The following is a 26,526-nucleotide window of genomic DNA, read 5'->3' as shown; positions in this document are numbered from 1 at the left end:
TCTATTGTATATATTAATCGGCATCTGTAGGTGGACAGCAAAGAAAGAATTTCATTGCACAGAGAAATGCCTTCTTCTCTTGTGACACATGACAATAAACACTTTGAATATTGAATCTTGAATTAATGGTTAAGTGTCTGTTACTGTTTGAGGGGTCGGTCTGTTTGGCACAAATGACAGTAAGCAAAGTAAAAGTAATATATTCCCTAGCGTACTATTTTAATCACACTGGGAGAGCTAAAATTAACTTCATAAGGAAGATGAGTACTGGATAAAAGGTTTTGATTCACAAGATCGAACCATGACTTAAATATATGATGGAAGTCTTATAAACTGTCAGTTTCATTGTAAGACCATCAAGATAAACATCCAGTGTATTGGGACCTTCTGAGCACCAGGGCGGTGTCCCGACTTCCTCGCCATACGCCTCAGGGCTTCAATGACCTCCGTGGAACTCCGCTGCTGTACAATCAAATCAGTGTAATTTCCCTCTCTGCTGATAGGGGGCGGTGTGGCCCTCAGTGCTTGCACAGTGACATGGCGGTCTGACGTACGGAACGCGGAAAGCTCGCTGACTCAGTGTAAACAACTGTGAAAATGTTTGTAGTTTGCCCTCCTTGAAAAAATTAACGGCATGATTTTTATGGCGGCTATGTCCCGGTAAGCTCCGGTGACTTTACATGTCGTGGTTTCTGGTGGTTGAGTTTGGGATTCGATCCCGGGTGGCTGGACTCTAGCTTCCCGTCTTCTGAACGAGGTGTTTCAGCCTCCGCCACCGAGGAGGAAACCGTAACACTGCACATGGTGAGTTTTTAAACGTGCTACTTCTCGGTTAGAGGCCGATTTTTAACTATATTATAATATTTGATGATACACTTGACTGCTACTATATCCAGTTAGCATTAGCAATGTGTTAGCTCAATAGCATGGCTAACTAAGACAATGTGACTCGCTTTAAAAACTAGTGACATATGTGTATCTCTTAAATAACTTGATGTTTAATACTTTTATATTGAAATTATATGCCGAATTGACGTGTGGCCTTAACTATTAAATACCTTAAGTATCGGTGTATATATTTTACGTCTTCACTTTGAGTAGCGAAGAGAGAGTCAAACTGTCACATTATTGAATGAGGTTTGGTGTGTAGGTTGTAGACAGCGGCTTATCGACTTGATATCGGTAGATAACACCGGCTCCCTGACTCCATTTTTGCACTGTAATTATTTTAATGTCATTAGAAGTCTGTAAGGTTATTTAAAACACTGAAAAATCATATCTGTTAATGGCTGTCATTCGTCCATTGTACAACTCCAAACTGCAGGAAGAAACACTGAGGTGTTATGATGAAATATTTCAGTAGTGGACAGTCATTTTATACCTTTAGTAGTAAATAATTTCTCTTTGTGTCTGTGCAGCTGCAAAGCCACACTGAGAAGGAACTGGCTCTACACATGAGGAGGCACCTAAAAGAAGAACCACAGAATCAGAAACCCAGAGCATATGGAGCCCACGGATCCTGGACAAGGTTTGTCAAACTTGAGATTTAAGAGGTACTTCAAATTAGGAACAGGTTCTAAATGGTCTAATCCAGGGGTGTCATCTGGCCTATTTTAAGATTACAGAGGATGAGAAAATAATATTTTAGGATTTTTTTTAAACTGCATTTTTAAAAGCTATTCAGACTTTGTTCTTTTATTTCTGACAGAAAGTGGCACAATCTCATTTTTGTAAATACATTTCTGTCTAGCACAGTAGCACTGTGCTAACTTGATTTCATAGTATGCATGTTCAGCTAGCAGATGAAATCCAGCACTACCAAACCAGAAATATTGACCAGGCAATTACCTATTTCCAGTCACATTAACCCCATTTTACATCATTCAGTGGAATGATAATATCATATCTCTTGCAGGGCAAAAGAAGCCATTGGAGGAGGGTGCGGATTTAATACTCAGCTCAAAAGGACGACAACGGAAGAAGAATCCCAAATATCTGGATTATGAAATTGATGACAAAACGAATGAACACCATTCACCCAAAACACCTAGAAAGAGCTCAGGAAGGAGAAGAGCAGCTTCTCAGAAGACTCCGGCAAAGAGTAGGAAATCCAAGACTGCCGCACAGGACACTCCAGATGCAGAAAATGAAAAAACAGATAAAACACCTACAGAGTGTGATGGACAAACTACAGCGGAAGTGGCTGATGAACCACTGAGAGGCAAGAAAACTCCGTCAAAAAGGACTCCTGCTAAGAAAACCCCTGCAAAAAAATGTAGCAATGCCAATGTAGACCTTCTAGATGGAGAGGGTGTTGTTAAAGATACAGTGCAGCAGGAGAATGGGACGCCAAAGCCAAAGAGGAAGTATGTAAAGAAGCAGTATGTACAACAAGTGCAGCCAGTTATTAAAGAAAAGGATGCAGAGGAACCTGAGGAGGAGACCGGACAAGGTGGCCGCCGGCGGAGAGGAGCTGCCAAAGCGTAAGATACACCTACAGTACTGAGCTGTAGCATAGGTTCAGTGACGTTAAACACCGGCACCTGTAGTAAGAAGACAATTACTGTTGGTTAAACCAGCATCTGATTCAATGGTTTGTTTCATATCGCTCTTCTTCTTTTTTTGTTAAATCATTTTTACATCAGACATCATCAGTTGAAACACAGGAAGTCTGAACTGTGACTCCAGACTTTGGTGATAGTTACTTTCACTATTAGTTTTTTGATAATTACACCCTAACAATCGGACTTTCATTTTTTGGTTACATGTACACTTATCCCCACATTAATTACATGTATGTATGTAGCTATATAAAAGCATACATTGCTAATTGTAAAATGATAAATTTTCTGTCTTTAAAACATTTTTAAAGCCATTTTTTCATATAAATGGTAATATAGGCATTCAAAATAATGTAACCTCAATCCTTCAGGGCGTTGAAGTACCTCCACAATTTGGCAAAAGACTTATTTGGGCAAACTGATGAGCCAGGAAGCGAAGACACTGGATCAGAACAGAAAACTCCCAAAGCAAGCAAAGGTACAGTGAAAGTCTCGCCGTCTCTCTTTCCCAGTGCACCAATCACAGCTAAGCATGATCTCAGACAGTTTCATCTTTTTACCTATTTCTTACAGAGTTAAGTGAGGTTGCTACCACTCTAAGACCTGTACTGTAGAAGTGTGTCTCCTGTCTGAAAATGGGCCGTACTTCAAACGGCAGGAGTTGACTAACTGGTGTAGATGTAGCCATATTAATGAACAAAACTTGTCTGAACTTGTTTAGACTGTTGTGTCAACATTTCATTTCATGTCAGTTGTTAGTTGTGTTTTGCAATCTCACAAGTTACATGCAGTATAAAATTTCATATAGCAGTGCAGAAAAATTCCTTCTTCTGCAAATATCAGTAAAGATCTCTGTGCACCATCACTTAAATCCCTCGTTCTATTCCTGCAGTGGGTAAAGGCAAAAAGAGGAAACATCCTGACAGTGATGCAGCAGAAGATGAAGACTTTGTGCCAGATAATGATGAAGAGGAGGATGCAGAGGAGATGGAAGATGATGACGAAGAAGCAGCATATGACTCAGATCTCGACTCCAATTGTGGCAAACGTGGAAAAAATCCACCAGTTTATTACGTCAACAATAACAACGTCAGTGGTTTTCTCATTTTAACTTGATGGCACAGTTACTGGTTATGACCTCATGCAGTGCACTAGAGTACATTACTTCAGTACAGTATCTCCATATAATACAGAAAGATGAATCTGCTTGATGATGGTAATTAAAAGTTAAACGGTTGTGATTTGTTAATACCAGACTGGGCTTATAAATAGGAGTCATTATAATGAGCAGTTTATATCAAACATAAATCATCAGATTTCTGAATATTTTCTGTTCTTGCTGCGTTTTTCTGAGACTAAACCAAAGTGCAAACCATTATTGATCAAAATTACCAGAACATTTTAATTTCTCAGTTTAATGCAGCTGCATAGAAAAGAAGGAAGAACATGTGCATAATGAGTTCATCCTGTCTCCTTCTGTCCTGCAGACATGCTCGTTCGCCAAAGCCCAAAATGGACTTAACACCCCTATCATGAAAACTGCTTTGGAGAGCGCAGAGACGACCAAGAAATTGTAAGTCGCAGTCAGTTAACAGTAATGATTTGTTTTCGTGAAGTACCAGTGAACATTGTCCTTTTGCTGTTAGTTCATACATCAGTTTTTGTGATGACATACACAATGAGTCTTGAAGTGGAAACAACACTGGAATATTTGAACATTCAAACCCTTTATTTTGAAAGCTTCTAAAAGTCAAATTTTGGGTTATCTCAAAATTTCAGCTTATAAAATTTCACCTTTTTGGTTTATTTTGAGGAGGTTTTTTCAGCATTTTGAATAAGTAAGTCTCAGACTGACTAGCTGCTTGTTTGTTTGTTTTCTTTAACCATGTGTTTGTTGATGTTTGTGTTTGCAGTCGGGAAGAGCACTACAGCAGCTGGGTGTTTCCAGAGTGGGTGCCCTCCACCAGGGATTGGGTTCCTGTGCCACAAAGGTAGTTTCTGTTGCTTTATTCGTTTAATACAGTTGAATCCAGTTTTAATTGAATAACTCATTGTTTTATTTGGATATACCTTTTTATTTTCTGTGTTAGAACGACCGTACCCAACACTTTTTACCAAGTAACTTTGAATGCTTTTTTTATTTTATTCAGTGAAATTCTAACACAAAAGTCATACCAGAAAGTCTTAGCTGCAATTATGTTTATCTGACTGTTTCATTAGATGCTTAGCTATTTAGTTTGTGTTGGGACATCTGTCCACTTTTTTTGACTGAAGGTAGGCAGGAGCCTCTGCCAGCTGGCAGTGGCAGAGACAGGCTGCACCCTGGACAGGTCACCAGTCAATCACAGGGCCAGACACACCTAGGATCAATTTAAGGTCACCTGTTAACCAGAGTGTCACCTGTCTTTAGTCACATGGTCATACAATGAGATATGCTGTATATGCTTTCAAGTAACCCAATGAGGTTCAGACTATTTCATACTCTTGGCAGGGTCAACACAGAGAGACTCAAAGTCACATTTAAAATTTCCCATATCTTTGAATTGTGGGCAGAGACTGGTGTGAACACAAAGGCCCCAAACTGTGGATTTGAACCCAGGACCTTCCAGCTTTGAGGCAACAGTGCTAAATACCACACCACCATCCTGCCCTCATAGTTGCATTATATTCATTCATTAGTTCAAATAAGGCTTTTAAACGACATAGGAACAATAGTAAGGAGTCATCCAAATCTGATCCTTTATCCTAATTAACCCTTAATTGACTGGGATTCAAACAGGCCTAATGCACTTATTTTGTCATTTTGGCTGTAAAATTACAAAATAATTCTCATCTTTCAGGAACAATTTTAATTTTCTCACTAGCCTATAATGGGTGAAGAGTAAGGTCATGTGAGTAAAAGTGGTAACATTTAGGCAGAGCTGATTTTTTTATACACTGATTTCCCCCCAAAAGCTTGTCATTGTTTCTTTCTGAAACAATTTGAATTTTGTCTCAAGCAATATCGCTAAGAGAATTCTGGTCATTTAAAAAGCACTTGATAAATAAAGGGTTAAACAAAAAAACAAAGGAACTGCCAGGAGGGGTTGCTGCGATGATGTCTGAAAAGTGTGGCTCCAAGAAGAAGCCAGTCTAGTGAATAAAGAAGAGCCATCGCAGGACTATGTACCTGCACTGGTCTGGTGGCTTCATAAAGAGAGCTGGACAAGGGACGTGTTATTCTGGCTGATATGCACATAAGTTATTAAAAGTCTGTGTTTTCTGCTTTCATTTAGTGATTTGGAGAAATATCTGCCTCAGACGCTTCGCTCAGCTGCTTTCAAAGTGTCCAGAGAAGGACTCAACAAGGAGGAAGCACCTCTGCAAAGACTCAAAAGGTGACAGTGATCCTGGTCTAGTTACCCCTGGTTGATGATTTCCCTCAGATATGTCAAGAACAGTTTGATTGAGACATAACTGCTGCTAATACATTTCCAAAAAAACCCTCTTTTTTATATCTGTATGTTAGCAAAACTCATACCTATAAAATATGTAATTGTGATCATTTGCAGTTTGTTCTACATGGTGCAGATTTTTTGGTGGTTTTTGTAGGCGAGGGAGAAAAAAGCATTAGTGTTGTGTCTTTTGTGTCTTTTTTGTTTTCATTTTTTTCTGTTAACTGGCAGGTTCGAATCTACTCCCCCTCACCCAGATCGCTGGGACATGATGCTGTATGCAGGTGGACCAGTGTGGGCTCTGGAGTGGTGTCCAACACCCGATGGTGCTCCTGCTACCCAGTACATCGCTCTGTCCTGTCATCAACACATGGATGATTTTCACTACGTCAACAAAACTTCCAAAGGAACTGGACTCATTCAGCTGTGGGATGTGGGCAAACTGAAGTATGGCAACAGGTACAAATGAAATGTGCAGAGTGGGAAATCAGTGATAAAAATATTATATTATAAATGGTTATTGTCTGTCAGTCTCTTGACTGATTGACTAGTTTGAACTACTGGTCTGTAAACAAACTGTCTACATCATAGATGGTAGTGAGATGTTTCCAGAACTTATAAGAAATTTGTCTTTGAAACTTCAGCCTTTTTATATTATGTTCTCTTTTCTTTCACCTCTGTCCAAACAGACCAGACTCCAAGCCAGTTGTGGTCTATAGTTTGGCCCAGGATAAGGGCTTCGTCTGGCATCTGAAGTGGTGTCCTGCTGGAGGCTGGGAGCTTCCCACCTGTGCCAGAAAGGTAAGATGTTTTTCCTGTAGTGTCTTAGCTTTTAGCTGATATTGAAATAATGAAATCTTATAACATTCTAACATGTTATCAATCCCTCACACTGAAGGCTCCATTCTTACCCAGACTGGGTCTTCTGGCAGTGGCCACCTCCACCGGGGTGGTTACCATTTACAGCATACCCCACCCTGATGCTCTGCACTCCAACATCACTCAGCCAAACTCTGGTAAGACTGATCATAACTGGCTGTGATTTCCCCTACACAATTTTTTTGCAGTATTTATAACTGCTGCATCTAAAGTATTTTACTTGTAAAAATTAAACGTGTCCTGTGTTCAGCAGAGGGCACTGTTGGCTTTCTAAAGTCTGAAGTCAGCATGTGGGATGTCTATTTTCTCCTGTATCCTATGAGGACATAGGGATGCACTGAAGCAGTGCATTACTGGTGGTTTATAGATCAGTGCATCACTATAAAAACACTGGATGTCTTTATACCTGTTTATTTATGAATTAGCTTAGCTCATTTTCTTTCTTCGCACGCCAAATCAGAAGGTTTAGCATGTAAACGCTGTCTTTGGAGGCACCATGCACCCCTTGGATTGTTTGTGATCACAGTATAAGCTCTAAGGCCTGTACTGTAAAACAGAATTTGGGGCTCAGGATTAAACCTGAAGTTGAAGTTTCCTCTCTGGGTTTTCAATTTGACAAAGGTGACTCCCCATGGTATCTTGTCCTGCAGACCTGACCTGCTCCTGATAACAGATGAACATATAAACCCACCACCGGCTGACTAGTTCACTTGGAAAATATTGGCACAATTGTTTCATGATATCACAGGATTTTCGAGTGAGTCTGGACCCTTTTCCTGAGAAACTTGTTCCTTTTGGCTGAAAGCATTTTCAAAGCATCTCATCTTTCTGTATGTCTTTATAAACTCAAATAGTCATATAAAAACAGTCATTAAAGAACCAAATTCTTGTAGCTCATTCTAAATCTAATATAAGATTTCCAAGTAACCCTACAGGTTTAAATTTTGTGTTTACACTTTTTCCTGTAGTTGCTCCTTAGACCGTTAAATGCCACCAGTGTCGTAGCTTAAAATGTTAGACCTTAAAAATATAAAAAAAGGCTTCTGAGTAACACATTAATCCCAGCAACCTGATCCTTAATTACTGAACAGTTTGCTTCTTTTTCCTACACTCTGGCTTTGGATGTGTTTAATCAAATGTACAGTCATAGTATGTTGTTTGTGTTGGGTAATAGTTCCGTCATGCCCGGTTTGTGTTTATGACCTAGTACCGATCTCAGCTCTTTCATTCAGTAATATGCTCACAGGAAAATGTCATGTGACCTACATGATTGCAGCTGCTGGGCTTAGTGATGCCAGATAATAAAAATCTATCCTGGTTATTTTGAACTTGCTTTGTATTACAGATCTGTTGTAGTAGCTTTGTGGTAAAAGAAAGTAAACATTTTCTCACCAAGCAAAGTCAAAGAATTTTAGAAAATATATTATTTAGCTTAGTTAATTAATTATCTTTATCGTCACTTCTTGAGTTCTTTTGCAGTGTATCACTAAGATCCAGAATATTGACTAAATCAGTCTCATATTTCTGACAGTGTAATAACACGTGTTCTGTGGGTTCATCATCTCCTCGTCAAATTTCCCTGTATGTTGTTTCCCTAATATAAACAATGTGCCAGTAAACATGCAGAGCAGGGCAAAGACACAGGGCCCAAAACAGTCTTGCTCTTTGGAGCCCCGATATGAGTTTTCACTCACCCCACTATGGGTTGGCAACAGAAAATCCTCATAGAGACTCAAAAAGGCAAAACTGCTGTGGGTCCCACATGGGCTAGTCTACATGGGCCCCATACAGGTTTTCTATTGGCAAGATAAAGGTGTCCTGCCCTGTGTGTAAAAAAAAAAAAAAAAAAATTGGCGTTACCATCTTCATCAAGCTCAGATTTGTCAGTAAAAATAATGCAAACCTCACAACAAGGAACCACGAACCACTGAATATTTGACAGCTTGCCAAAAAAGGATCAAAGTAGGTGCCAATTAATTTTCTGTTGAACAAATAGCTAATGAGAACTTGCAGCTGTAGTCCGTTACACACATTTAAACACAGCCTGATGAACTCAAGCACGAGTATGTAATCAATCAAATAGCACCTTATCCATCATATCAGACGTGACCCTCATTAAATGGGGTAGAGCTTGTGTTTGACAAAGCAACAGTATCCACAAGAAACCAGCCTCATGCAGCTTTCACAATGGCAGCAGTTACAGACTTGAAAACACACACAGAACACTCTCCAGCAGTGTAAGTATATGGTGACATTATGGATGGAGGAGCCTGTGGTCCAGTCTATTCAGATCACTGCGCTGTCAGTCGCCTCTGGGGCTCTGCTGATAGAAGACGGTACAAACGAGATTAATGACGAACTTATCTGCCACATCCATCATAGAGAGAAACCCAGTTATGTCTGCATGTGAGTGTGTGTGTGTTTATCAGTCAGTATCCTCAAAGCGGTTCAGGCTAATCTGATTGAACAAAACACCATTGTGAGATCATGAGTACAGCATACACCTTACAAATAAATACTCACATTTTTGTGTTATATCTCAGTGGACACAACCTTTTTAGATCCCATTAAACCTTATCTTGTAGGGCATGTCTTCCCAGTTCCACAGTGTAACAGTAAAGTTGGCTGAAACTCAGTTATTCACCGTTCTGTTTAGCATTTAGCCTATAAAGTAAAATTTGTCCATTTTACTGAAAATCCCAGGTCTACAAGGTCTTCTCTGAGTCTTTAATCTATTCTGCTCATTTCTGCTCATTTGCTAGAGTAGCTTTCTTACGAATCAGAGTTTATCTTTTGATGTGCCTTGCTGTAGTTCCCAAGTTGATCCTCTGCCTGAAACAAGCCATTTTAGGTCCTTTTCCTGTTCTGATTCGATGCCCCTTATAAACGCAGGTTCTAAAGGTCAGGTGGGTGTGGCTTCTGTGCCTACAGACTAACCAAATTGGTACTGGTATTGTACATAGCCAAAGAGTAGAAAATACTGTGTGAAGCTTTGGGCTCATGGGGACTGCTGCTTTGATACTTTCACTTCATTATCTGAAAATGTTGCCATGTTTGATATGAATATCCACCACATTAACAGCATATATGAAATAAAGCACATTAGGTCCCCTTTAAATCACCAGATCTCTCCAATGAAAGACATGCACATTAAATTCTTCTACATTAACATTAATTAAAAAGACTAAATAAAATAATTTTGCATCATATTTTTGGACTTGTAAGCCATGATTGGGTAAAAGTATGAAGCCTACATCATGGCCACAGTTTGAGGGGGAAAAAAGTTAAAAATTCTTCAAAGGGTGTCCTGGAGTTGGGCCTTTTTATGATTCATTTTTCCATCTCACTAGCAATGGCTTGCATAGGTGACCGTACAACTGCCTGTACTCTGATCATTATAACATTATGTGCACCATATTACACATGGTTTGGTTTTGAAATTAAGAAGTATTTCAAATGCCTCAGTTTGGACATAAAAAGATAAATGAAACCCGACATTTCTGTTCTTATTTTTTTTTTCCCATTCCCTCGTGGACTCGAGTTTCCATTCTGTTTTGTAGCCATGGATCATTGGGCTCAGTTTTCAGAGGGCTACTCCATCAGCCCCCTGCTTGCAACCAGAGGTTATAGTTATTGGATTGAAAGGTTACTGAGTACCCACATTTGAAGATGACTGCACACACAAACTACTACTGCAAAAGATTTTTTTAGCTTACACTGAGCAATTTTCATAAATACAGCAATCGTAACATTTTTTTTTCTTCAAAATTTCTTAACGTAATGAATGTCTTAATGTTGCTACAAACCCTATTAAGGAAGACTAGGAGATGAACTGAATCTGTATAGCTTTGCTGAAGCTTGATGACCTGAGGAGAAATATGCTACATGTAATCTGTACTTGTTTGCAATTGGCTACCTAGTGCCAAGATCAACCTTTTTATTTTAGCATACTTAGATTGGAAAAATCTGATTTCACGGAGCTGATAACTGTAGACATGTGACCTATTTGGGTTTGTGAAGCCAATGTTATATTGAACTTTGTGTGGCATCTGTAAAGGCCTCTAGCACAGCCTGGCTGCATATCTTGTTTGAGCGATATAACAGAACCTCAGTGTGTTCTCTTATCTGGAAGAAGCAGTAGCATAAATGCAGAAGCCATTGGGTAGCATGCTGTGAATACTCTGGACTGTTACATGCACTATGCTCATAGTGTCATAGATTTGTGAAACTGGACATAAGTGGGGTTCAGAGATGTGCATGTAGAATATGACAGGTTAAAGACTGTTTGTTCCTGTCATTTGGCGCCACCATTTTCAAAAGAACAAACTGAATGTTTAGATGAAAGTGATGTTACCTCGGTCTTGAGAATAAAAAGAATAGACATTCATGTGGGACAGTACCTTCATTTTTCTTTTCTTAACAGCACTCACAAGGTTATAATAGTGCTATTTTGTAAGCTGCAAAATCTGACCCAAGTTAAATGCTAAACAGACTAAGATGAGTCAATATTAAAATCACACACCATATGTCTTACAAGTAAACTCCTGTTCAAGCAGTAAAAGCACATACTGTTTTTCTCTGATACTACACTTCCTTCATAAAGATAAAAAGCATAATTTGGTCATATTATTGTTCAGTTTTTTCTCAGTGACCATCACTTGAAGTAGATTGCCCACTTTTGCTAACAGCAACTGCAGCACCACAGTCCTGAAGCATTGACAATTATTCATTTAATCGTGTGATTGTAAGCAGCAGTCTAACATTTCTTGCAGGATTTTCACTAATAATTTTGCTGTCACATGTGGTCGTTTTTTTTTCCTGACATTAAATTTATTTTGCAAGTAGAAAAATGGCTAACATCAGCGCGACTGTTTTTCAAAGGCAAAGTGTCACTTTTATGCTGCTCTGCCTGCAGTGAGGCGGGGAAGACATGGAGAGGTACATTTAACCAAGTGAAAAAATACCAGAGAATTTCTTAATAGCTTCTTTGAGGCTGACATGTCGAGCACCGACTGAATGCAGATTAGTTATCCTATCTTACGTGACCAAAAGTGGATATAATATAATCTAATCTTTCTATATCGGCTGCAAAGGTTGAAGGTGAAATTGCCTTGGACAGGGTTAAAACTGTGTGTGTGCATGCGTGTGTGTGTGTGTGTTTATCCTGACCCCTTAGTGCTGTTTGCAACAGATAATTATAAATGGCTTTTGTGTATCCAGTCACCAGAATGAATGAGCACGTGAATGAGAGGAGGAGGCCGTTAAAGCTCCAGAATTGGAGGGCGGGGGGCGGCTGGAGGTTTTGAAGGAGGGGGTAGTGTACGCACATAATTTACAGCGCCATTCTCCATCAGACAAGGATCTATAATTGAAATGACAAAGAAGATGCATCACCGAGCCAGTTGTTAGTGTTAGAAGCTATGAATTTTAGGCCTACTAGATGACACTTCTTGTATCCTTACTCTGTCAGTCATCAAGGACTTACTTGAGACTGGACAGGGAAGAAGATGGAGGAGGTCACACAGAGGCCAAGTTAAAGTGTGCAAAATTGCAAAATACTGTAATTTTTTTAAATGAAAGATTAATGCTTCTAAAACTAGGTTAGAAATTTTTAAAGAGTAAGATGGATTGTGATATTTTAGACGACTTGTAGGTGTAGTCCAGTCTTAATATTGTTCTTTAATTAATATAAAGCAAGTTGGAACATTTCAGATAAATAAGATTCACTGAGTTGGCAATGTCAGAAAACATGGACACCACCAAACATTTCTTTTTTCCCCCTTTCATTTGGCTCTCGCCAGCCTCGACACTGTTTATCTCCTTACAACAGACTAACCACCATTTATCCTCAGCGCCATATTTTACTGTCTTTAAGCTCTGTCTGTGGCACCTCCTGTTTCTGCTCAGCTAACACAGCTGACCGGTTAGACACAGTCACTCACTCAGCCTTTATTTCTTTGTTTATCTGGTGAAAATTTTTAAGATAATCATTATTAATTGCACCATAGTCCTACTTAAGTTAGTCAAACTCTTAACTGCTTTGTGCAGTGGATCTTGAGGAGGAAATTATGTGATAATTATAAAGCTAAGTATGTGAAAATGTTGATTAAGAAAAGGGAAAAAACTGATAGAGACTAATCATCCAGCATATGGGAATAGCTGTCATCACAGCTCATTATAATACTTTCTCTTTTTGCAACATTTGTAACTCTGAAATTTGTGTTAAAACAAATGACGGCAGCTATTTAACTGTGTAGAACTGGCTGGGATTCAAAAGATCTGAGCCTTAGAAATAAGGTAAGGGGCTGCTGGTCCTCCACATCGAAGGAGGTGGTCTGAGCATCTGACTAGGATACCTGCTAGGTTTGGTGTTTTGGGCATGTTTAACAAAAGAACACCCCAGAGGTACCCCAAGGTTACGGTAGCCTTGGAATTATAGAAGGAAAAATCCCAGAGTTAGTTAGAGGGAGGTCAGGACATTTCTGGTGGTACAGCTACTCCTGCGATCCAGACTTTAAACTGCAGAAAATGAAGGAATGAATGGAATACTATTTACAACATTAAAACTGTTCACAAGAAAAGTGAGTAAACACTGCTGCATGCCGAGCTGGTAGAGGGCTGCACAATGTGAGGTTGTTTTAATGTGACTGATGTGATTTTCACAATTACAGAGAGCCAATTATGTCCCAGAAGGTTAAAACTTATCACCCTCATGTTTTCAGACCAGCAATCTCAAACTTCTGTTACACCCCAGTCAGACTTATGACATCATATTGAATAACCATTCACTGATGGTTCCTGCTTTTGGTCTGGAAAGACCAAAAGAACAAGAGCTGATTTACAACAAGGTTTATATAAAATATTATTGTGTATTTTTCTGAGGCAGAGGTGAGGTGATGGAGGGAGTGGAACAGCGAAGAAGACACTATTAATCTAAACTCTCAGTAATCTAAACTGGAGGAGGAGAGAAAATTAATGATCTGGAAAAGTCTGACACCGTGTTTCTGTTTTTCGATTTTACTTCTGTTAAACACAGCCACTGCCTAAACACAGATAGTAGAGTTTCTGCCAAACTAAATATCCAGTCATTTCGTAAACAATATCAGGGCCATACTTCTAATGTCAATGTTGGTTAGTCCGTTATCTGTTTGGGTCTTATAAATGTGAAAACCCTCTTGACTCTAAGATATATTTTTTCCTCCATTAAGGTTATTTAAGGGTGGTGTGATGGTTAGCAGTATAGTCACACAGTAAGAAGGTCCTGGGTTCGACTTCAGTCTGTGGCTGAAGTTTGCATGTTCTGCCTGTGTCTGCTTAAGTTCTCTTAGGGTACTGTGGCTTCCTCCCATAGTTAAAAAAACACCTATGTGGTGTTAATAGGTGATGGCCATAGCATCTTTCTGTATTAGTCCTGTGACTGAGCGTACCTTGCCTCTCGCCCTATGATAGCAGTGATAGGCTTCATCGGCCCTCTTACATTCCTAAATTGAATACAAGACCTTCTGTCTGTACTTCTAGTTATGTCAGGATTCCTGTTAATCTGTATGAAAAGCTAGCTAACAAGCTAAACATACATTACCAACACTAAATATGCTGGCACGTAGTATAGCAAAAACATGGTGAGAGTAAAAATTTGCTGCTTTTGTACTCCTGCTACAACCTCTCAGTGAACTCTTTATAACAGAGTCAATTCCTTTTGCTCATACTGTATATAGCCTGTAGCCTTTTATGCATGTAAAATATCATTTGGCATTGCTCTATGATAATGGTGAGATTTGCATTCAAAGGGCCGTATTTACTATGTGGGAAAAAAATTGCAACATGCAGTGATGGGAAAGTTCTGCAGGTGATGTCAATGTGCTAATTTATAAACAGAAACGCAGTTTGTTTGTTTTAATAATGGCCAACACAATCTGCCAAGAGTGGGCTTCCACTAGTAATGCACTCAGTCTGTTAACATCTCTCTCAGTCAGTCCAAATAAGTTAAAGCTCCTAGCAGCAACTATAACAGCAGCATTGTGCACAAAATTTTAAAAAAAAAGGAAAGAAAAAGCTTACAATTAATTTAAATACTTTTTACCCTCTAAAAGGGAAATTCCTGCAAATACATGCGCAATAATGAGAGCCAAACAAATTAACCACGCCCACCCCTTTCAATCGCACAGTTAATACTGCGACTGTTTGGTAAATCCTGAGTTTTTAATACCTGAAGAGGGTTTTATTCTGGCATAGCTTGTTAGAAAATCTGTCCCAAAATGTCAGAATATTAACACGTTAAAAATGAGCTTTAAATACGTCTGACACTAAGTGAACGCGCCTCAGATTGAAGACAGCCGAGTCAGGGCCGTCGATGTTTAGCTGAGCCTGTGATTCTCACTGCTTACAGAAAAATCTTCAAGGGACATCCAGCACTACATTCAGGATTTTTGTTGCCTGCATTCATGCTCACTGTGTGAATTTCTGTAGTTTTCATGTTATTTTCATCAGTAAACCATTACTGTAACTGTCAGGGTTAATTTCAGATAGCAGAGTGGAACTTTGAGTTGGGTTACATGACAGAAAATATGATGGGTCCATGTACAGTAAAGGTACATGCTACCTGTGCATCAAAGTGAATCATTTGTTTAAAAAAATGATTTCAAATGACGTAATGAAACATTAATTAACAAAACTTTTTAAAAACAGTTAACAAAAAAAAATCTATGGGTACTAAAGAAATGGATTTTTATGTGTTTTCACAGGTAAAGGCATTGAAACACCTCAAGTATACAAGGTAGGAACCTGTTAAAATACATTTACACTGTCTTTTTTCATTGATGCTCATCATAATGAAAATGACCTTTGCTTTCTGCAGGTTAAAGGAGTGGTGACATTGAAGCTGGGCGCCTTCAAAGCCCCTCACCATGAAATGAGCGGGCTCGTCCTGTCTATGGATTGGCTTCCTGAAAAACCACACAATATAATGGCTATTGGATTCTATGATGGTATGAATTGATTTCTTGCAGATGTTCTTGATTAACTAGTTGTCTGTTTGAGAGAATAAACAAAGGAGCAGTCCAGAGCTGATCCGGTTCAACTATGAGTCAACATCATGTATTAAAGAACTATTTTACGCCAGTATTCTCACTTTTCTACTTGTTCTCTCCTCAACTCTCTCTCCAGGTGTAGTAGGTCTTTGGGATCTGACAGCGAAGTCTGCGCTGTTGCGTGTGCGAGAGTCAGACAGGTCGCTGAGTCTGCTGCCCTACAGATGCATCCTTGCTCACAACAATGGAGTCCGGTCCCTGGCCTTCTGTCCTGCCTCCAGGTGAGCATAATATCAAAACTCTTTCTGGATCAAAATAAAATACTGTGACTTCAAAATCAAGATTTTAATCTGTCATGCCTCTATGCCGTATGCATTTTATTGAATTTTGATAGATGAACAGTTCGTGCTTATGAGGACGAGAGGGTGGAGTAGTTATCAGGTGACATGCTTGCTTAAAAACTATATGCAAGAATAAACTGTTGAGGTTACAAGCTAGACCCTGGACAGGCTACCAGTCTATCACAGAGTTAATTCATAGAGACAGACAGCTGTTCGCACCTACAGTAAATTTACAGTCACCATGTATGTACCGACTCACTCCTGGTGGCCGATTGGCGGGGCCTAGCGCCTGGCGCCCGGCTGGGCCCCTTCCGGGGGGTGTGGTGCCCTCAGGCCTCTGGGTCTCAGGCCCGGTCCTCTCTGGCACAGCTGGCTGTCGGCAGAGCCCGCGGGCACATCACTGCAACCCCCTCTGGCCTCTGCTCCGTGGCTTCTGGGTGACCTCTCGTTTGGGGCTCTCCTCAGCTCTTCCCAGGAGGGTGGCACAGTTGCCCCTGTGGTGGTCCTCCTTGGGTCCTCGTGTTCTGGGGCCTCTGGATGTCTGGGGCCTGGATCTCCTCCATACCTGCTTCATGCTCTGGGGGACGGGGCTATGGCTCCCCACACTCCCTAGCAGATCGTTACATGGAGAAACCTTTTGAATACAAGCGTGCTGATCCACACAGGTGTGCACACAGCTGTACACACAGGTGTACACACAGGTGTACACACGGGTGTTCACAGACACAAACTACACCTTTCTTGGCTGCTACCTCAAAGCACATTGTGCGCTGTCGATCTTGCGTGCTGCACAATAACATGTAATATTTAGTATCTACTGTTATCTACTGTTAGCGAGTTTATTGTGATGGTGTTGTATTTATTATGTTGCTGTTTTTTGTTTGTTTTCTCTTCTGTTTTTTTTTTTTATTATCTCTATACAGGTGATCCAGGTGTTTTGTTTGTTTTTCTTTTTTTTTTCTTCCCCCCTTTCTCACCATCTCTTCTCCCCTCTATTTTTCTTTCTCTCCCTCTCTTTCTTTCATTTTTTCTCCCTGTCCTATCCCCCAGTCATGTCTGTCCCGTCTGTAACAACCGAAAATCAAATAAAATAAATACTTAATTATAATAAAGGTCAATCAAATGGACCAATATGGCAAGGCCATGATGATCCACTTGATAAAGTAAATCTGCTTGGCATCTTTCTTGGCCTTCAGACAACAATTCTGATGGCTAAAGATCCAAACAGGACAGGCAAAAAAAAAAAAAAAGTTTACAATCACCAGTTAAACTAACAAACGCGTCTTTGGACTGTGGGAGGAAACTAGAGTAATCAAAGGAAAGCCAGGTAAGAGCAGAGGCAACATACAGACTTCATACAGAAAGGGTCCAGCTGGCCACTGGATTTGAACCTAGGACCTTCATGCTATCAGGTGACCAGCTTCCACACCAATTATACAGATTGCATAATGCAAAGGCTCCAGCAGCACAAACATGGTAGACAAATCCAGTAGATGTCAAAATGCCAGCTACAGCTGTCAGTCGAAGTAAACACACGTCTAACTTTAAGTCTTGCCTGTTTCCAGTTGGACAAGTTATTCAGAAAAGCTGTACTTTCACTGTAAAAGGAGAAATTATCTCTGAAGGAAAAAATACATTATTTTAGACTGGGCTGTAAATTTGAATGCTGTAAACGGGAGTCTGTGGGAACTCACTTTTTGAGGCAGTGTCACATGGCAAGGGACTGCAGTGTTTTAGCACCTTCACATTGGCCTTATTTTTCAGCTTTAAAGGTTACTGCTTGTGTAACAGTACAGTAGAATTTCAAAGGTCTTCACAAGAAAATGTCAGAAACCTCAGTAAAACTTAAAGAAAATACTGCAGTCACCCAGTGATCCTATCTTTGTGTCTTTATTTCATCAGTTTTTCTTCATCTACTTTACTCTGGTAGTTGTTATTCGCAGCCAATTAAAAAGGCGATTTGTTGGCGCCTCTGGTACTCGGAGCTAAAGGCGAGACAATAAATTTTGCATGCACAGAGTTGCAGTAGAGCCCTCCCTCTATTGTATTCAGGCACTAATTCAGAATGTAGGGTACAAGGCCAGGCAAGCAGCCACGTCCTTATCACCACTCAGACAAGGCAACCTGACTTAGCTCTATGCAAGTCAACATGCACTGACCTTCAGGCTGCAGCCTTGCTGAGGTCTCACGGCCTTTAGTGTGATTTTCCATTCATATCTAAAGTTCACTCTTCCTGCTTGGAATATTTAACTGACTCAAAAACTTCAAGTGTTTATAGAGGACATTTTGTGCTGTTTTTTCATGTCACCAATATTTATTCTTCATATCTTATAACAAATAAACACCCAGAAATAGGCAAGCTGCAGGTATGCAACTGCCTTTTTGAAAGGTATGTAAAGTTACATAAACCTGACGCTTGAATGTTTACAGGTTCTAGATGATAACGGGCTTATGTGAGAATCGTTCATGCGGATTTTAAGAATTAATTTTGTTTGATTTCTTAGTTTCTGACTTTTATTTATCTTTAACATGTTAACTCAGACCTGTGATATCTGAAGGATTGCACTGTTTAAGCTGGATCTTCTTATAGTATGTATACCAACATAATCACTTAACCAAATTAACTAAAGCACAGGTGGAAATAATTCAGATGAACTGCTCGCAACATTCTTGATGTGAGTAAACTTTACATGCGCGATACAGAAGTGAAAACGGGATGGCCAATTTAAAAAATAATAAAATGTCATAGCTAAGGATTTCACTTTAACCCCATTACGGACTGTGTCAGCCTCCTGAAATCATTTTTCTGCGCTCTGTTAGTCAGCTGATGTATGTGCAGATAGGAGTGAGCTGGAGAGGTTATTGAAATCACCTGTGTCTAATACGAGTATTCACAGATATGCACTGCAAGTCAGTATCGGGGATAAAGCAGAATTGGTTTTTCATTAAAAACTGTCCAGAATGTCATTTTTTTCCCCACTAACAGGTCAGTGTGAGGTCATCAGCATCATCTCCTTCTAAACCCATCCAGCCCTGCCGACTCACCTAAAGCATGATTAATATGGCTTATATTGTGGCGTGATGTAAAAGCTTTCACAGAGGATTTTCTGCCTTGTCATGAATTTTGCTTTTTTGAAGAACTGCTGAAAAACATTTTTAGAACATTTTGTAAATGTGTATTTAACCTCAGATCAGAATTTGAGATAATGGTAACAATGGTTTCAAACACATGGTTGCTGTCCTGCTAAAGCGCATTTTGTGGGGCTGTGACCTCTTAAAACAAACTAATGACCCATTTTAGTCAACACTTCTTTAAAACAGCTGGCAAATACCAGTAGTCAGATGTAATGATTGAGGTAATTAGTATTTCCATTAAAACTACAACTGAAACCTTCATTTGAGCAGATGTGAACCTAATTTGATAGCAGCCAGTTTTCCTCCACTTTTTAAACTATTTTCTTCATTTCTGAACCACAGACTTTAGTTTTCTCTAAAGATAAAACTAAAGTTGGATTAAAGGTGGTTAAATGATCAAGATTAATCCCACAGAGAGAGAGAAAGCTCCTGGCTGGCAGCAGAGAGACTCTGAGGATGCGTATCTTGTCTGGATCACTGCTTTTTAATTACACAGTCATGCTGAAAAAGATCAAATCCTCCCTCTCTTTGTCTTTGCTCTGTTTTTTAACACCTTTGTCTTTTCTTTTTCTCTCACTGCAAAGTCTTTTTTCTCCTTTGTCATCACATTCATAAAGCATTTTTTGTCTTACAAAAGAAATCCGACTGTATCGATTGTTCTGCCTTCATTTGTTTTATGGCAGACGTCGCTGTCACATTTGATCAATGTAAAGAGAATAATGACTTTCACTTCAAGCACTGCATCACATTTAAATCCCTGCGTTCAGCCATTTTTATATTTTCCACGAACAGAACATCCTGGTCTGTTTTCCCATCGTCAACATGTCTTTAACTTTCCATTTGTTTTTTGTCTTCTAGATACCTGTTGGTGACGGCAGGTGACGACCGCTTCGTGAAGACATGGGATCTGAGGAGGCTCTATGATCCCATCACGGTTCAGAAACGCTGTCTGGCCAATGAAATCAACTGGCCACTGAATGCACCGGGGGTTTTGATGGCCCAGGACAACGGCATCGTGGTGTAAGAAAGCTTGTCTCTGTTTCTTTATTACAACTTTACATCTGACTCACAGAAATTTACACTTTAGTGTTTACATTGTATCTCTGGTATTTGCCTCTAAGGTTTGAAAGATATGTTGGATAGTTGTAAACCAAAATGAACAAATACTAGAGAGTTAGTGAGTCCAACATTAAAGCATGGAGACAGTCTAGCCATAGGTTTATCAATACAGTGCTATATGTATTTAATCATGCTCAGAAAAGAGACAGTATGTTGAAGCAGTGGACTCCAGGGTGAACCAAAGCCAAATCCCTGACCTCTGTCTTTGTTAGGGACACATTAGCATTTACACTAGAGCACATCTATGATCAGACAAACCCCAGAACTCTTTGGGAGAGGATTTGAGAAATCAAATCAAAATTTGTCTCAATCACTGTTCACTTGGGATCTAGATTCCTAAGGTGCACTTTAAAATAAAAAGAATACAAAAGTACTGGGAAAGGAATTCTTTCACAGCTAATGGAAACAAAAATTGTCACAATAAGAACCAAAACAATCACTGATAATGAAATTAATAGCAATTCTTTCTCTTGAATGAAAATATCAGAGTTCATTTTTTCCCTTGAGCTTCTTCACAATCGCTTCTTCAAATTCAGAAGAAATCTAAAGAGTAGGATCCACAGCTGCTGGCACATCCCTCAGGTACTCAGCCTCTCCTGAGAGTTTCACCTGGTCAGCAAATGGTAAATGGCCTGTATTTGAATAGCGCTTTACTTAGTCCCTAAGGACCCCAAAGCGCTTTACACTACATTCAGTCATTCACCCATTCACACACACATTCACACACTGGTGGTGGCAAGCTACATTGTAGCCACAGCTGCCCTGGGGGGCACTGACAGAGGCAAGAGTGTGGAAGCTGGTTTGGTGCTGGTTTCATGTACGCTCTTTTAGCTCATGAGGCTAACTGTGTCAGCCCTAACCTAAAAGTCACCACATGAAACTTAGAAAGAAAATCCTATTTACAGAAGTCTTTCCACTGTATCAGTTTCCTAACTACACTTCATTTGGCGTACTCACTTATGCTGTTTTTATTGATGTGTCCCAAAAAGTTAAAGTGTGGAAAACGCCCAGCACCTTCCAAAGATTATGAGCTTCAGGTTACAGCTTTGTAAATTCTGTAGTAGAAACAGTCTGGAAGATGAACAGAGTGGCTGCATTTAGCATTGAAAACAAAAATTCAGCATCAAAGGTAATATCATAGTTCATCCTTACTTTTCAGAGTGATTCAAATTCTAAAGGTAGTGGAGCTTACACTAGCCATAGTGCAACCTTCCTGCCTGCTAACAAACTCCACATCCCCACTTCTCCTCTGCGATCTGTCAACATATGCAGTCTTGAAGTAAGAATAAAAAAAGTCATTATGACTAAACTTCTGCATTTAAGTTGGTCTCGTTCTTTCTTTCTTTTTTTAATTTAGGAAAGGTTCACAAGGAGTCCATTACATCGACCATCACATGCGCTCGCTCTTTGCAATTCCCCGGTCCGGCACTGTGTGGGTGAGTGTAGCTGTTGTAATCTTCCATTCTTCAGTCATCAGCATCCCATAATTCAGTCACAGAGCACAAAATAAAATAGCTTTGAACTTCAGGAAACCCTTAAATCAGGGGCACGACGGTCATTTTCGAGACGATGAAGAAATTTTGAGGACGTTAATATTATTCGACATATATGGATAAAAGGTAGTTTTTGTGTATTTGTGGCACTGAAATACTTCAGGAAGTTAAGGCCAACACGGACTTCGGGAGTATAAAGGTATTCCATAGTTTTGTTACTGTCAAAAATTCCTCTCAAAGGTCAAATCCAGGTCTTGCATTTCACTCGTCTTTGCTTACACTGTAGCCAGTATTTTCCTCCTGAGAATATGAATCTTTCGAAGTTTTTCTGGTAGGTTTCAGTTTGTTTTTTTTCAAGTGTCAGGACATTTTGCCTTTGTTTGGAACGGTCTCCAACAGTGGATTAGTCCACGTTTTGTTCTTAAGTGAATATTTGTGGGAGAACAGTTGCCCTCTAGTATTAAATTGATTTAAAATAAACTACAGTCCGTGTTTTATTGTGATTAATGAACACGTCCCCCATCGCAACAGTGTGGTGTTAAATAGTTTAGGCCAGGCGTAGAGCGAGGTGGCATTGAGCAATAGGATAGGTATAGGATGTGTCAGTTATGGATTCAAAACAGTATTTTATCATTTTGTTGATGATGAGGAAAATAAAGACTGCTACCTTCTTTTACCCTTTCTAATCATTGAAAACCTCCTTTTGCTGCAGTGTTTTGGGTTTAATTGTGTGGGAGTGGAAAAAACTACTGGAACTGATACATTTGAGGCTAGTTGTGCTTCTGTAATTAGTCTCATTACTCAAACTCTCCCTGAGTGTCTGAAATTTGCTCGAAGTTACTGAGAGAAACTTCTTTTCCTCAGCAGTGCTGTGTAATTTAATATTTCATTTTCTATGCGTCCCTGCAGTCTCTGTCATACACCGAGTGGATTAACAGTCTGGTGACCGCAGACAGCTTCGGAGAGGTGATTTTCTCTCTGTTACCTCAGATCAGCTACGTTGCTCCTTACATCAAACGCACAATAGAGAGACGATTTGTAAGTTTACTTTTACTTTATTTTTATCGCTCTGTATTTTTCCCTATGTTTACTTCAAAAATATCATTTTACATTATATCAGATGTCATATAAAATTGGTAGTGTTCATAGAAAATAAGACAAAGAACATGAATTGAATAGAGAGTGTGGCCAGTTGCAGTGACAGAATTGCTCAGATTTAGTGACAAGCTAACGGTCCATTTTATTAACCTGTTCCCTTCAGCCCATCTACTTCACATCTATGGTGCCTTATGATGCAACGGAGAGAGAAAAGCAAGAAATGGGAGGAGAGGAAGAGGAAGGAAATGCAGTTGAAGAGCAGCAGGGAGGAGAGACAGAAGAACCAGATGCTACACAGGAAGCAGGAAATGAGAACGACAGTGAAGGAGGAAGAGTTGGACGAAAATGTCCTCCGCTGAAATTCCAGACCTACAAAGAGGCTACAAAGAAATACTGCCTCCACTATACAGATTTTGATTTTGTGGGTTAATTTTTATCTTCATTTGCTTTCATTGCTTTTTATTAAACAGATATTTATTAAAAAAGTAAGGAATGTTCAAGTAATATATGTAGGCCAAAGACAAACTGGAGAAAAAGGCTATAGTAGAATAGAGAACGAAATAAGAGGAAGACCACACTGACACTGTAATAATCATTCACTCTGACTTTCAGCGGACCACTGCAGGAAGCGAGAGGCGAGCTGTGTGGAAACGCATGAAAGACACAGAAGTGAAGGCAAAGATCATCCTGGATGACATGCCTTTGTCTGCTCTATATAAGGTATCTGAAACACACACACACTCACACACAGGGCGGGTATCATCAGACTCCGGCTGTAGTGCAACACAAAGAGAAAAAGCAGGAAAAGATAAACAGTACAATGAGATGAAATGGAGGTGAGATCTGTAAGAATAGCCTCTTCCTCCTCCCTCTTCTGCCTCCTCCTCTGATGGGCAGCTATAAAGGGGCTGAATGTAATGATGTGTTAAATGAGAAAAATGTCACCCTCAGTGGAAGGAGGGAGGGGGAGATGGAAAGCAGCCATTTGAGGATTTGATGTGTTTAATTTTAAGAGAGGCAGAGTGGAGGGTGTCGCTGTGCCCTCTGGGATGAAATGATGGACGAAGACTTCTTGGGACAGGCTCCAAAACAAAACAGCAGGAGAGGTTTTTGACTGGCTCTTTGTCTGAGGGGGATAAATAGATTAGAAAGAGGAGGATGGCAACTTGGGAAGGGGAAGGGAAAAAATATAGGGAGACGCGCACCAGGAGGATTTATAGTGATGAAGAGTGGGGTGGATAAGCTTCTGTAAAGAAAAGCAGGAGGAAGTGATGATATTGACTCAGAGCTACAGCTGCGTCATTCACTGTAGACAGAGAAAACAAGAAATTAGCCTATAAATAAAAACTGCTGTTGCCTTAGTAGAACACAAAGAAAGCTGTTTGTATTAAATATGGAGTCCCTCAGGGATCCACACTTGGTCCTCTGCTTTTCTGCCTGTAAATAATGCCAGTATCTGCTCTTCTGTAAATTGACCTCTTATGTTCAGTTGCTGGTTTAAGAGCACAGACGAGAAGTATTCTCAGCTGTCTTTTTTTCATTTCTTCAGGTTCGTTTCAACTCAAACATGAGCTGCCACGACTGGGTTGCATCCGGGGGTCAGACTGGACTGGTTAGATTTAACTGTGTAAGGGCTCTGATGAACTCTCATCTGAAGAAGATGATTGGTGAGAGTCAGGCCCAGTTCAACGCTCTGTACTCGCCGCAAGACCAAAGTGAGCCGGGCCAAGCGGTGACAGAGCAGCTATAGCAGGAGTTTAACTTTGCTACTGTGGGTTGTACTCCCTCAAGAGACAGTCAAAAAAGTGACCTCTAAAACACGCAGCTGTGAATAATGAAAATATGTATGAATATTACGTTTTTATTCTTATACATTTGTATATGTTGAAAATCAGTCAACGAAAACTAATGACATCAAGCCATGAAGGTACTACAGGTTTAATTGGTCCAGGTTTTGAAGCATCTAGACATGGCTAGATATATCCAAATTGTTTGAATGTCACTCCGTATATAATGAGGTTCAACTTTAAATTGACATAATTACAGTATCCAAACTAACAAAAGTAAAACTCTCTCATGACCAGTTTAGGGGCTTTTCTTTTTATCTCTGGTCATCGTTCACCCTGAGAAACTGAAGCAAGACTTTCTCTCTGTAAACCAAACCCAACCAGAATCTGTTGAATTCAAAGCCATTTAATTTTTCCTGGCAATTAAATGTTTCCACATTTTCCATTTTCTTCTTATCAAATTATAATAAAAGTCCTAATAGTGACAGTTCTGTTCTCTACATCAGAAAAACTGCAGCAGTTGACAGTTAAGTGCCTTTCGTAACCCTCACTCACACAGGCCTAGAGACCATTTCAGTGATGAAATGTGTGTCCCCCACCTGGTTGGAGAGTGGTTGTTTGCACATGAATTTGGTTGCAAAGAGGAATACGGTGCTGCAACAAAAACCTTCTGGTGATTGATTTGGTCGTTTTGATTACATTACAACAGTTGCCCATAGTTTACATGGAAGACGCCAGATTGTCTGCAAACACTTGCAAAATGTTCTCCAAGCAACATTGAAACTGAAAAGCGCGACACGTGGAGAATGCTCACCTTCAAAGTAAAAGTTGGACCTTTTACAACCTGTTAGTTACAGCAGTAAAGCGCAACCTTTTCTTTGAAGGCATATGTTCTCAGTGCGACGGAGAGCTGAAAGACGTTTAAAACGTTATTTTTTTAAAGTGAGGATGGCGTTGTTTTCCAAAGAATTGGTGCGTCATGCCAATATTTCTTAGGCTTACTAGCAAGAGTGTTCTGAAACTTCATAAGTAATTTCATTAGTTAAACCCACTGGTGTTTGTAATACTTCCAGACTTTCTCACTCGTTAATTTGTGAATTTGTTTTTAGAGAGGGTTTGTTTTTTTGTGCATTCCCTCATTTTGTTATCACCCTCTCACGTTATCGATAGCAGGCTGGGAGCTAATTTTGGCTGCGTTTGTTTGTTCAAACAACTCAGGCTCTAATTAGGGAAAATACTTGAATTTTTTGTATCTACAGGATGTAACACTTAAAAATGTTAAATCTTTTTCTGTTTTTGAGCTTTTTGTTACCTGGTGTACATTTTCCCGTTGTTGTTTTTCTCCAACTTAATTTATTTTTAACTGTCTACAAGAAAATAATAGTGAGGTGTAATTAATTACTGGCATCACTCTTTTTTAAAGACACATTTCCCTCTGAGTTAAATTAGGGGTTTTAAAGTGTGCTTCATTTTTTGATTAATTACAAATTTTAGTGACAGTTTCACAATAATATTTCATTATAGTGTTGTCAGGCGTGGCCATATTTCATTACTGACAACATTATCTTTAACTTATTCATAAAAGCATCGAAATGTTCTTCTCCCTGCTTGCTTTTGCTATTTTTGAAATGTTACGTATAATAAATTTTATAA

At 39.6% G+C, this 26,526-nt stretch overlaps 1 protein-coding gene across 1 annotated transcript; it reads left to right on the top strand.

Annotated features, from left to right (window-relative positions):
• The first annotated feature begins 538 nt into the window (after positions 1-538).
• gtf3c2 (general transcription factor IIIC, polypeptide 2, beta) lies at positions 539-26,503 on the top strand. Its single transcript, XM_063496234.1, has 20 exons — positions 539-804; positions 1,419-1,528; positions 1,916-2,483; positions 2,933-3,039; positions 3,454-3,650; positions 4,049-4,134; positions 4,475-4,552; positions 5,837-5,938; positions 6,227-6,454; positions 6,685-6,796; positions 6,894-7,011; positions 15,616-15,647; positions 15,729-15,858; positions 16,037-16,181; positions 20,235-20,396; positions 21,853-21,931; positions 22,898-23,026; positions 23,250-23,507; positions 23,699-23,806; positions 24,636-26,503. The coding sequence occupies exons 2-20, from the start codon at positions 1,504-1,506 to the stop codon at positions 24,834-24,836; spliced, it is 2,865 nt and encodes a 954-aa protein (XP_063352304.1). The 5' UTR covers positions 539-804; positions 1,419-1,503; the 3' UTR covers positions 24,837-26,503.
• The last annotated feature ends 23 nt before the right edge of the window (positions 26,504-26,526 follow it).

Source organism: Pelmatolapia mariae, linkage group LG15 (assembly GCF_036321145.2).
Source record: "Pelmatolapia mariae isolate MD_Pm_ZW linkage group LG15, Pm_UMD_F_2, whole genome shotgun sequence".
In the NCBI taxonomy this organism is placed as follows: Eukaryota; Metazoa; Chordata; class Actinopteri; order Cichliformes; family Cichlidae; genus Pelmatolapia; species Pelmatolapia mariae.
The sequence above is the reverse complement of the archived record's forward strand: the minus strand, read 5'-3'. Positions and strand labels throughout refer to the sequence as shown.